The sequence below is a fragment of the Salvia splendens genome, chromosome 10 (genome assembly GCF_004379255.2).
Source record: "Salvia splendens isolate huo1 chromosome 10, SspV2, whole genome shotgun sequence".
In the NCBI taxonomy this organism is placed as follows: Eukaryota; Viridiplantae; Streptophyta; class Magnoliopsida; order Lamiales; family Lamiaceae; genus Salvia; species Salvia splendens.
This window is the reverse complement of record NC_056041.1, coordinates 2,963,434-2,975,678: the sequence shown is the minus strand read 5'-3', so window position 1 is coordinate 2,975,678 and position 12,245 is coordinate 2,963,434. Positions and strand designations below refer to the sequence as shown.

The following is a 12,245-nucleotide window of genomic DNA, read 5'->3' as shown; positions in this document are numbered from 1 at the left end:
GAGTACTGTTTCCTAATCATAGGAATCTTATTGAGCTCGCCCTCGAGCTCGGCCAACGGTTCTAACCGAGGATGAGGAATCACGGACTTCGGCCCTCTCCAAGGAAAGCCCGGAGCCGCTGTCCTATTATAAAAAAAGAAGCGGTTTTGCCATTTCGGCCATTTGGTTTTGCAGAACGCCCTAAAAGGCTGTAAAGGGATCAAGTAAAACCAAGATCCCTTCCTCTTAAACTGGAAAAAATTAAGGATTGCCCTCAGAGACAGATCCTTATCTAGCCTACGCAGTTCGGCAGCAAAGGCCGATAAGTGCCTCCAAGAATTCGGAGTCACCTGACCTAAAGGGAGTTGAAAGAAATCAAGAAGCTCTACAAAAGGTGGGGGAAGAGGGAAACGAAGCCCGCATTCTTAGCAGGCTTCGTAAACGGTGGCATAACCCTCCGGCGGCTCGTTAGCCCTATGATCGTCGTCGGGAACCACCGCCTTCCCCCTGGGAAGAAGATATTTTTCGTATATGGATATCACAGTATCCTTACTCAAGACGCTGTGAAAATACTCTACGGTCTTCTCCCCAGATTCTTTCCGGCTAGAAGACCCCTTACCCCTTTTCCTACCGCTACCTGACTCAGAAGAAGAAGAAGAAGACATAGTTCTTACTCTTCGAAATTCTGAAGAAATTCTCGAAAGCGGAAGGAAATTTTTACGCAAAAGAGAGAGATTGCAGAAGAAGCAATAGCAAAAGTGTTCAACTGATGAAGAAAGGACGTATTTATCAGATTCGGAGAAGATTTCAAAATCATCGCACCGTTTCGAATCCCACCTTTTCAGGATTCAACGGCCGGATTTTACTGTCGCATTTAATGCAGTCACGCGCAAGGCACGTCCCCTGACGTCAGCCTCCCCCGTACCTTTATCCAGAATGCCGAAGTGACTCCCTTCGCCGAAGTGATTCACTTCGCTTTTCGGGGGGGTAGTGATGGAGTACGTACTAAACAAGCCCAATAGCAGTGACGGCCCATCAACCCAAAGCCCAAGGAAGAGTATCAGTTCGGCATTACCAAAGAGTTCGGCCCTAGCCTACAGCTCGGTAAAAGCCGACCAATCAGTTCGGCATTACCAAAGAGTTCGGTCCCAGCCTACTGCTCGGTAAAAGCCGACCAATCAAGCTCTACTCTCAGATCGGCAAAAGCTGCTCGGCAATAGTTCAGCAGTTCGGTCTCAGTATTCGACCGAACTGGGAGATAGTGGACCCATGCAGGATCTCATGACCACTACACGATCTATTTAGTGGTGTCAAATCATGCAGGATCTCATGCGGGATAAGCGGACCAAACAAAGAGGTAGTGGACCCATGCAGGATCTCCATGACCTCCACGACATCCACAACCATCATTAGTGGTGATGCAAGCCACGATCTTAGTTCAATGTATAAATAGAACTTAGATCAGATAGACTGGGGTTAAGCTCTCTAGAGATCAAATATCAAATAGCAAGTCTGTATTGTAAGCTGTAGAAAACAGATCAAGCAATACAACTCTGCCCTCTTTTCTTCCCGTGGACGTAGATTTACCTCAGTAAATCGAACCACGTAAATCTCTGTGTCGTGATCAGCATTTTCCTGCATTCATCACCATCAAAAATTCGCCAAACCATCATTGTCCCAATACCCGCCCCGGGATTATTCAATATCCGTGTTGGATTTCTCATACTCGACATTGCGGGTATTCGTACCCAACCTGAAGTATTTTGTGTATATACCGTATTATCCCTAATTATTTTACATTAAATAAGACCATAAGTTTAATTTTTTACGTTGATGTTCTTAGTTAAAAAATTACTACTATAATATTGTAATACCCCGACTTTTTCTACTTTTTTTTTATTGTTCGTAGTGACATCGTTTGTGCACCTAAAATTTTTTGCCTTTGTTTCGTTAGTCGATAGAAGGATATAATCATTTTGGGGCCTATACCAATCATTCTTTTTCTACCCAATTTATTTATTTTTCCTAGCCCAATTCTTTTTATGAAACTACTTTTGAAAGCCCAATTATTCCATAAAGAATTAAACGGCCAACACAAAAATTTCAGCTCCATAAAATCTTTCAGGCCATGATCTGCGCTAGCTGAAAATTAGGAACTAAATCAGTTTCAGCAAACCCTAGCAATAATCTATTTACTTTCACGTTACACACATCCAAATTTATGGAGGAGGTTTTGAATCTATCAAGGAAGAGAGAGAGGAGATGACGAAGGCGGAGTCTCGCGGCGACGGCTGGTATGTGGGGCGCACGCAGCGGCAACCGCTGCACTAGGCGATGAGGTTGGACGAAGTGACGATGGCTGGAGATAACGGTGTGAAAGCAACGAGGCTGCGTTCTGACCGACGGAGGAGCTGCCAACTAAGGAAGGGAGACGGCGAGAAAGAGAGATATGCAGCAGGACGACGGTGGTGTGAATTGGAGGTCACCGGTGCTACAGCCTGCTGAAGAGAGATAAGGGCAATGCCCTAAGTATATTTTTTTGTGAAAATGATATGAATATTTGTCATGCCGTGTTTTGTTTTATTCTATGGAACCTATCTTATGTGACTTTTGTCATCAATGGATAATCGAATTCGGGTCTGTCTAGGGAGTGAGTCCCTATTCAGGCTAGTGTACACCTATGGAGATCGTGAGCCGTCTTTTGGGTCGGCCGGTCTAGTGACTTGGAATGTGGCCACATTCCTTGTCATCAATGGATCAGATATGAGAGATAGCTATGAGAAAATGGTTGATCAACCGAATTTTACAATGGAAAAGATTTTAGTGTCTTGGGCGATTTCTAAAGTTAAAACCCCAAGGTCACTCAATGGTGGCATGATAAATACTTTTTATAAAATGTTTTCGGCATGAGTCCAATGAGTGCATCAAGTACTCAGCCCTGCATTTCTTTTTAAAAATGTGCAGGTTGAGCGTGACGGGCGCGGTGGGTGTTGAGCAAGACCGTTGAAGAAATTTAAGTGTTTAGAATGTGTCATGTCTTCACACGTGGCATATTCCTTCTCTCAAATGCTTCCGCTGAGTAGTTGTCCTTCTTTTGAGTTCTTGTATCGCTGAGATAATATTCATTTTTGAGTTGTTGATTGTTGAGATACTCTGATTTTATTCTAGTTATTCCCACTTGTTTCGAGCTTTGGTCGAGTTGTGTTGTTTTCCCCTTTCTTCCCCGCTTCTTTATCCTCCCCTAGTCGCGATCAACCGTGTTTTCTATCCTTAGAAAATGCGGGCGTGACAAATATATTACCAATATAATCATTATTAAAATATGAAAATTATTATATGTTTCATAAATCAAAGATCTCTCGTAATTTGCTTCATTAACAAGTTAAATAGAGTATATTTTTGGTTAAATATAAATTAGTTCTAGATTAAAATTAAATTTATAGTATCACAGCCAAAATCAAGTGCAACTGTTCAAATTTACTAGAAGCTTCATGATTTGATCATCCCCTCCAATTAAATTAAAATGAGGAGCATTAAATTATCGAGACGTGATGTTTCATTTTCCTGTTGTATGAACCCTAAACTCGTGTGTGCCTCAAATTAATACACTCAATGAAGCAGTTCGAACGTAGAAATTGAGCTAAAACCTTCAGTGTCAGAATGACTTGAAATTCGCACGGTGCATGCGAATCGCAATTTGGAATCGAACTCATTGCGACACCGTCGCGATGACGGACGATGGTTCGCAATTTGGAATCGAACTCATTGTGACGGTCCAATGACGGACGATGGATTTTAGCATCGTGCGAATTTTAAGTCATTCTGACACCGAAGATTTTAACCCGATTTCTACGTTCGAACTGCATCACTCATGAATTCTAACAAAATACTATAACACTATAATTAATACTCAGTTGTTGAGAGGATGATACAAGTGACTGTGAAATGTCACAATGTCTTTATGACATATGCCCGTCTTAAATTCGATTACACATTTTTAATATTTTACTTTTTCCATAATTGAAAATAATAACTCTAACTTCTAATGCTTCCTCGTCATATTCTTTTTTTAATGTCCCACGATAGTTGAGTCATTTTTTTGGCAAAATTTTTATCTTTTCTCTTACTTTATTCTTTCTTCATCTCTTTTATTTTATTCTCTTTCTTACTTTACTTTCTCTATTTTAACTTTGACATCAATTTTTTAAATCTCATGTTCAAAAGAAATGTTTCAACTACCTTAGAGAGGAGGACTACAGTATACTTGATTAATGTCCATGTGGTGTGAAACACCTCAAAGATAATTCCCTGAATTATCGTTCCATAACTGATGTGAGTATTAGAAACCCAATACAATTAAAATAGGTGATTTGTAGATAATCAAATAAGGTACGTACTCATACTACATGGTATGCAGACGAGAACACTACACTATCATACAAAATAAAAATGTTACTCCTACTTAATACTTTATGCATGCATAAATAACCATGACCAGCGCATATGGTGAAAAATTATATGTACACATACAAATATACTTCCATTCAATTGCCTAAGATAAAGAATGAGTAGAGCTGCATGTGAAGCACTCTAACTTTTAGGTTCTGTTATCAGTACTGCAGCATAAAAGTAAAATAACAATCCAGACCTAGGTAAGAACTTGTATAGCATATTGGACCACAATTTGAGCTTTTGCCTCATCCCAAATTTATAGCATAACAGCGAACTAATTTTACAATATTAAGGGACCATCTTTCACTTTTATCTCACACCTACATTTTGTTATATGCATGCATATTCAATATTTAGTTTATAAATTTTTAGCCAAGGACAAATGAAATCTTGCTTGTCACTTAGAAATAATTAAAAATATAATATTGTCCTTAATAAATTAGAATAATCGTAATTTCAAATGTATTTTGTCTAAATATATTCTACTAGTACAGATCCACCGTAGAAAAAGTAAATTAAAATTGAAACACAAATTTTGATATCTATCTCAATGAATCAGATTTCTCTCATCTCATCATCGTCATCACCAAACATTATAATAGTAATTGAATACTGCAGCGGCGGTGTGAAAGGGATCATACGCGTATGAGTATTAATTGTGTGGATATGTATACGAGTTATGGCGGAAAATGTTGTGTTACAATTCGATTCATCCAACGATTAGAGGCGATGCGGCGGAACCGGATTGGTGGAAGCTGCAGCAGGTATTTCCCCTCTTTGGATCAATTTTTTGGATATTATGATTATCCAGTGGAGCCGCTGGATTATTTTAGGTTTTGATCACATATGCACATTTGTCATTTTTTGCTGAATCATAGGGGTTTTTTTTCTCGTGAAACCATAATTATATTGGAATGAATGTGTTTTCCTTGAGATATAGTATTACTACTTTTCTTTATTGATGAATGATGATACATATAAAATCAAAGCCAAAATGAATTCAAACTGGAGTTATACTTCACAGTAAAAATGTGTTTTTTTTACCAGAGAAACTCATGGAATTTGTAAGTGCAGTTAACAAGGAGGGAAAATAGAGATAAAATTGGCATTGATATAGAGGATATGGATACCATTGTATCAGCGGAATAAAATATAGGCGTTCAATTGGAAAACAGAACTTAAAATATATGGGATAACTGATATCTCATTTGTATCTTCTGGATGCTGTAGAAACGTAGCTGATTGGATATTGTATGTAGCAGAAAATTTATCTAAATCATGTTTCTTACAGTATTATTTTTTGATGTACCAATGAATTGATCATTTAAATTGCTTGAACAGAATTCTTAAAATTATCTGCTCTGCTTGCGTTACAAAGTTTAAGTCAGTTGATTGAACAAAATCTTGATATTTTGTAGATTAGCATTAGACCATAAACAATTGAGGAACCGAGGAGTAAGGGAAGATGCAAAAGTTATATGAAATGAGAAAATATGTTTCTTTAAGAATCATTATTTCTGGTTCAAGTCCCATCTTTTTTAATTCATTTAATGCTTAAAAAACATTTACGTGCCTTCTGTTTAGAAATCTATTTGAAATCGCAACATCTACTAAAATTGTTTTTCATACAGGTGCTGCTGCAGAGCCATTGTAAAACACTCATAAACCAATAAGCCAAAAAGCTGCTTGGATGGAAAAGAGCATGAAAGCTAATTAAAACTGAGACAATGAAGGGGGAAGGTATGGACCTATTCTGTCCCATGCAGTCTGTTTTTATGACTTTATAAACGGTCCAAGTTCGTTTCATCAAATGACTTAATCATGTTGAGAAATAAAAATAAATCAAAATATTGAAAGTTGAAGAACCACATTTCATATGGTTACTCTTTTCCATGTTAAAAACTAGTACATTATTTTCATCATCGTGTCGTTTATGGAGTTATTGCATTTGGAATCTACTAGAAATCTAAAACACTTTTATCATGACATGGTAACAATTTTCTGATATTTATTTCACTTAGTTGGTTGTGGACTTGGTTCATGTGAAACTACTCTGCCACCAAATTTGATTCTCCAAGCTCAGTTTAGTACTTAAGATTCATTTATTGTCTTGACTTATTTAGATAATTCTACAGGAAATTAAATTTGAGTTATTCCAATCTTTTTCAGATTCTAATAGGTATTTCTTGTAACTTGCCTGTGAACTGCTATCTAATCATTTTGCTCCGGACAGAAGACTCTGATGCACTTGAACATCTTACGGTTGCTGCACTATGTACTTCGAAAGCATATTAATGAATTGTTAGTTGATAAAATATATAAATTGGCCCTAAGCATTTCTCGAGGATTGAACAAAACTTGGACTGTGAAATTAGTTGCTAGTCAGGAATCTGGTAAAAACAATTGAATATAACTTTCTGCAGCAACAGGGCCAAATCAAATGTGAAACTTCCTCAACCACCTACTGAATAGTCTATCCCCCTCAGATTAAAAAAATCTATTCAAATAAAAAAAAATCTAGTTGTTAGCCAAAATAGGAAAATACCAAGAGAATTTAAAAGCCTAAACTGTGTTGGCAGATATTTATAACAGCCACGACCACCTCTTCATTCTACCTGTTATTTGCATTCTTTGCTTCAGCCCCCAGGCGAAAAGAATGATTTTCTTGACCACCCTCTCTTCATCCTTCCATTTTCCATTTTAGCTTATTGAAATTGAAGAACCAAAATTTTAAAATCTTGCTAGTTAGGGAAATATGAGGGGCAAATCTTCTTTGTCAATGTCTAAAAATGGAGTAGAAACTGAGAGGCTTGAGAAACTGAATGAGCCTCATTTGTCAGGTGCTTACATTCGAAACCTTGTTAAACAGTTATCATCCTCTTCCTCTTCCTCTTCCTCTTCGAGAACCAAAGAATCATCCAATTCCAGCTTAGAAGGAGAAGGAGATGGGAATTCGAGCAACGGAAGCTTGTTTGGAATTAATTGTAATGGATTTTCTGATCAGAAACAAGAAAAATCCCCTCCGCCACCTCAACCACGCAAAAAGAAAGTAAGGAGACGGCTGCATACCAGTAGACCTTACCAACAAAGGCTGCTAAATATGGCTGAAGCGCGGCGAGAAATCGTCACTGCCCTTAAGTTTCATAGAGCATCTATGAAACAAGCCAGTGAAAAACAGCTGCTGCAGCAGAAAATGGAAGTAAGGTCTGAAACTCGGCTCTTTGAGTCTTCATCTCATCAATTTTCTTTAGAACATGAAGACAAATTGAAGTGCAGGAGAAATCCAAGAGTTTATGCTTCAAATTCCTTAATTCCTGATAGATTCCCAGATAGTTATCTTGATAATTTCTCCCAACCACCGAGATTTTCTTCTCCTTATTCTTGGTCCGTTTCTCCTATTGCACCACCACCACTTGTCCAAGAAAATTTCAACTTCACACTGCCCCAAACACTTGGCCTCAATCTTAATCTTCAAGGATTTAACAACTTGGACTCCACTTTCCACTGCAGTACAAATCATTCATTAATTTACTCATCCTCATCAACCTCTTCCTCTTCCCCTTCAGCCACCACTGAGGAGATTCAATGCATGGAACCACCAGCTTCGGTGGCAGAGTTTGAAGATTCTGGGCTGCATCCAGTGATGGATGATAAGGATATTGCTGAGATCAGGTCAATTGGGGACCAATACCAGATGGAATGGGATGATACTTTGAATTTGGTGAATTCAGCTTGGTGGTTCAAATTCTTGAAGGAAATGGAAATCACACCTGAGAATCAGAGCGGTCAGGATTTCATGAACTACCCATTTGATGAAGTCATGGAGTTCCCAGACTGGCTCAATACGAATGAGCATGGCAATGGTTTTTTCTCAGACAATTACTTTGACGATCCTGCTTTGCCGTGGTAAAGAATTAGTTTGTGTCTGTTATATGCTTTCTGGTCTTTTATAATTTCACTGGTTCCCTTATGTTTTCTCTCTTAATATCTTGCATGTCTCGTCGAATTATAATCCTTTTCCTTGAATGTGAAATAGAAGGAAATTTGAGCCACATTTCCAGATCACTGACGGTTATGCGTTTTTTGTTGCCTTTTTTTGCTCAAATTTTGAAGCATGGATATTGAAGAAATTGAAGGGATGGATGGTGACTGGTTAGCCTCTGCCTGAGAAAGATTGATTGTTCGTTTATTCGCATAATAATCAAACCGCCTGTAACCTTCCGTCTTCCTGCCGATCACTTGAGCACCCCTGGAACTTATAATTTCTATTTCTAGATATTGCGAATAAGACTCGTCAGGCAACCGAATTTTTGTTGATTGAAGTTGTATTTTATATATATAAAGTAGTATATACGTATTATGTTTCCTAGTAGTTTGTAATTGCAAAATCCCATTTTCAAGCTTGATATATAGAACAGATTCAGAGTAAATTCGGTGTGTTGCGTAGATTTCGAATCTCGGGATATCATATTCCTTTGAGCAACACTAGAAATTTTGGTGAAAATCTACATTGGAGATTGGCTCTCTCTCTGTTTTTTTTATTGGTTTTCACATGTTATGTTACGTTACGTTGTTTCTTCATTGCTACCTATCATAAAGGCTCTACTCTAATCATTTAAAATTTGCTGTGGCCTGTGAGGAGCAATTTCAAGCCCACTAGCCAATGTAACAAAAATATCTAAATTATGCACCAGAATAAAATTGGAACACAACGTTGTTGCGTTAATTAAGTATTGGAATAGTGTAACATATGTAAATGAAAACCAAAACATCTAAAAATCCCCATTCCCCTGCAACGGATACCTGTCGATGCAGTCGAGCCAGGGACGGCTCTCCGGCCTCCGGCTCCTTCGCAGCCATTTCCAGACGACGCTGTTGCACTTGAAACCCGACCCAAACGACAGCTGCCAGACGCGATCCATATGCTGCTGCTGGAGGTGTTGCCGAACCTGTGCAGTGTGGCGCGGGACGCCTCCAGATTCTTGTCGCTCAGCTTCAGGTTCCTCTGCAGCTCGTCCAGCACGGTCTTGCTCGCTGCGTGCACGCAGAAGTGCTCGAACGCCAGCTTGTAGTCCGGGATGTACAGCTGGCCGCCTTCTTTTCCGAGCACCGTCTTCCACGCCAGCGTCGAAAGGAAGAGGAGCTGCTCCGAAAACGGCAGGACTAGCGGCCCCAGCGTTGTGATGTTCGTCTTGATCGCGTCGCCTCCGACTTCTACAAGATCTCTACTGATTTTTAGCCCCTTGTGCTTCTCGCTGTCTTCTTGATATACACTCCTACAGAGTCACACTTATAGTTATATATACACTTAAATTTTAGGATTAATCATAAAATTTCAATTATCGCATCTAATTACATTCATTTTAAAATTTTAGTTTCTTAACCTTAAAATGACATTGTTTAGTCAGTCAAAGTCTCACATTCATATACTTTTGCGTCACTAAATTTAAATTGATGCTGTAAAGTCAAAATTCAGAATCACGAGGATAGACTAAAATCTGACCAAACTCCGTGATTTTAAGATTGATGAGATACCCGAAGATGCGATTGTCGGCACCCTTGTGGGTGCGGACGATGTGCTCGAGGGTGTACTTAATGCGGCGATAATCACGGAGGCGGTTGGAGAGGAGGACGGCGGAGCAGCCCATAAGGAAGTAGGAGTTGAGGATTCGTTCTGGAATTCGAGGCTTGGTTCGTCGAATTTGCCGGATTTTCGAGCTTGCTCGATGAATACATCTTTTGTTACCTGCATTCCATCAGAATTGGTTAGCTAATAGTATTTTTTTTGTTTGTTTTAAGATTGGATACATTTGCATTAGGGGAGATCAGATTTGGTTTCCCTACAATTAGCCATGATGTTTATTTATCAAAGAATTCTATGTTGGTTTTTACTTTTTAGATGTGAAAAAGGGACTAATTAGGATATACTACTGTATATGTGACCAAGCGTATGATTTTACATTATTTATGAACTGGTACAATAGTTTCTAATCAATATTTCTGATTTCAAAATAATGACTCATTTTGATATTTTAGATGTATGAAATTGATCATATATTCTTTTAAATTATTACACTCACAGATAAAATTATATTAGTATTATAAAAATGAAAATCAAATTACACTATTTATTTCACCTATTTTTATTCATAAAAGTTAAACAGTTTCTTAAAATTGAGTTGAGTCATATGGTGTTTCAATAGTAGATTGAGATTAAGTAGGATTTTACTATTGGAAGGCAATCAAATTTGGATTTTGAAAAAGAAAAACTATGGAGATAGAAATGGGTAACAGTAGTTAAATGCGAGCTCCGAAGGTAGTTAGTTAATTGGCTTTCAAAACTATACTATTTATTTCTTGCATTTATGACAAGTGGTTCCAAATTTTACGACTGACATCTTTTATCTTTCTGGCAATTTCGTATAATTTTGGGCTCTTCATTTCATTTTGTTCGGTTTATGATGGATTATTTATCAGTATTCAACAAAATTATTTTTGTTGAATTAATGGGTTTTCTCCATTCTTTAGTGTTTATATTGCCTAATTCCAACTAACTTTATATGTCAAGAAAATAAGTGGAATTGATCCAAACATGCTACAAAATGCCGGAGTTGGTGGATAAAATACGAAAATTCTAGTTTCTTGATTTCAAAATTTTGTCATTAATGAAAATCATTATTTATAAATGATTTGTAAACTCTATGAACTCAAACTAAATATATATAAATGAAAAATAAAGTTGAATTAAAAAGACTATTTCGCATTTTAATTAAACAATGTTCAATGCCCAAATTCTCTCGTACAGCATGATATAGTGATGTTTTCGAATCATTAGTTTGTTTTGCAAGCCTATATGTGAATTTCAAATCATTTGGACGCATTTCATGGTTTCAGCATCGTCTACAGGAACGAATACAATTTAGATCTTTGGATGACAAACTTATATATGAAACTAGGGTGTACTAATTAATAAGCTGATTTACCCTATGACAAAATTGTTGTGTATGTGGAGTACTTATGATATATGTAGGGAACATAGACGATATAAAGAAGTGGTTTGCATTTATGTATATGCTTAATAATGTTTTTTTAATTAAATGATATAGTAAAAATTAATTATCTTTACCTAAGTAAAAGTAACTTATGTTAGCCTTTGGGCGATTAAGTTTCTTTAAAATGAATAGTGAACTAAGAAAAAGTTTTCGGTAGATGTCATTTTAATATTTATTTGTTGCTTAACGATCTATTAATTCACGACGATAGATTAGAAAAAGAAACATTACTCTCTTGGTTATTTCTATACGTTTACATCATTTTTCAACCAAGTTAGGCACCACAGATTGATAAGATTAGATGTTGTCAATTATTAAGCCATGGAGAATTAAATTGATATATTATAGTCCAGTTTTTTCTATCGACCAGTCACGCGGGTTGGATTGAGAATTTAATAGCAATTCTTTATATAGTCCGGTTTTTTTAAAAATTTACGCTTGATAAAACTCATAAAAAATGGTGCTACTGGAATTGGAATTTTTTATTCATTAATCAATAATCATGTGTATTAATTAATTACTGTGTTTATATGCATGGAGCCATGGATTAGGTGGCCGTGAATGCGAAATAACTTAAAGATGTTTGTATATTTATGTACTATAATTAAACAAATAGTACTACCTAATTAGGTAAAAAGATACTTCAGTAGTCACGTATGCTCGTTTTGTTTTTGTAACGTTTTTCGTATTTAAATACTGTACATGATAATATTACACTAATTTATAGAGATGATTACAAATAAAAAATAGGAGTACATTTTT

The 12,245-nt window shown here is 37.0% G+C and overlaps 1 protein-coding gene and 1 pseudogene across 3 annotated transcripts; one reads left to right on the top strand and one right to left on the bottom strand.

Annotated features, from left to right (window-relative positions):
* The first annotated feature begins 4,845 nt into the window (after positions 1-4,845).
* Positions 4,846-8,939, top strand: LOC121751045. Of its 3 annotated transcripts, XM_042145754.1 has the most exons (4): positions 4,848-5,195; positions 6,063-6,171; positions 7,272-8,337; positions 8,545-8,939. In XM_042145754.1, exons 2-4 carry the CDS (start codon positions 6,159-6,161, stop codon positions 8,597-8,599), a joined length of 1,134 nt encoding a protein of 377 aa, XP_042001688.1. In that variant the 5' UTR covers positions 4,848-5,195; positions 6,063-6,158; the 3' UTR covers positions 8,600-8,939. The 3 variants fall into 3 exon arrangements, with proteins under 3 accessions (XP_042001686.1, XP_042001688.1, XP_042001687.1); XM_042145752.1 differs by having other exon boundaries at positions 4,846-5,195; positions 6,063-8,337; XM_042145753.1 differs by lacking the exon at positions 4,848-5,195 and having other exon boundaries at positions 6,066-6,171; positions 6,601-8,337.
* A 167-nt stretch (positions 8,940-9,106) lies between these two features.
* Positions 9,107-10,292, bottom strand: LOC121751333 (annotated as a pseudogene).
* Between the last annotated feature and the right edge of the window lie 1,953 nt (positions 10,293-12,245).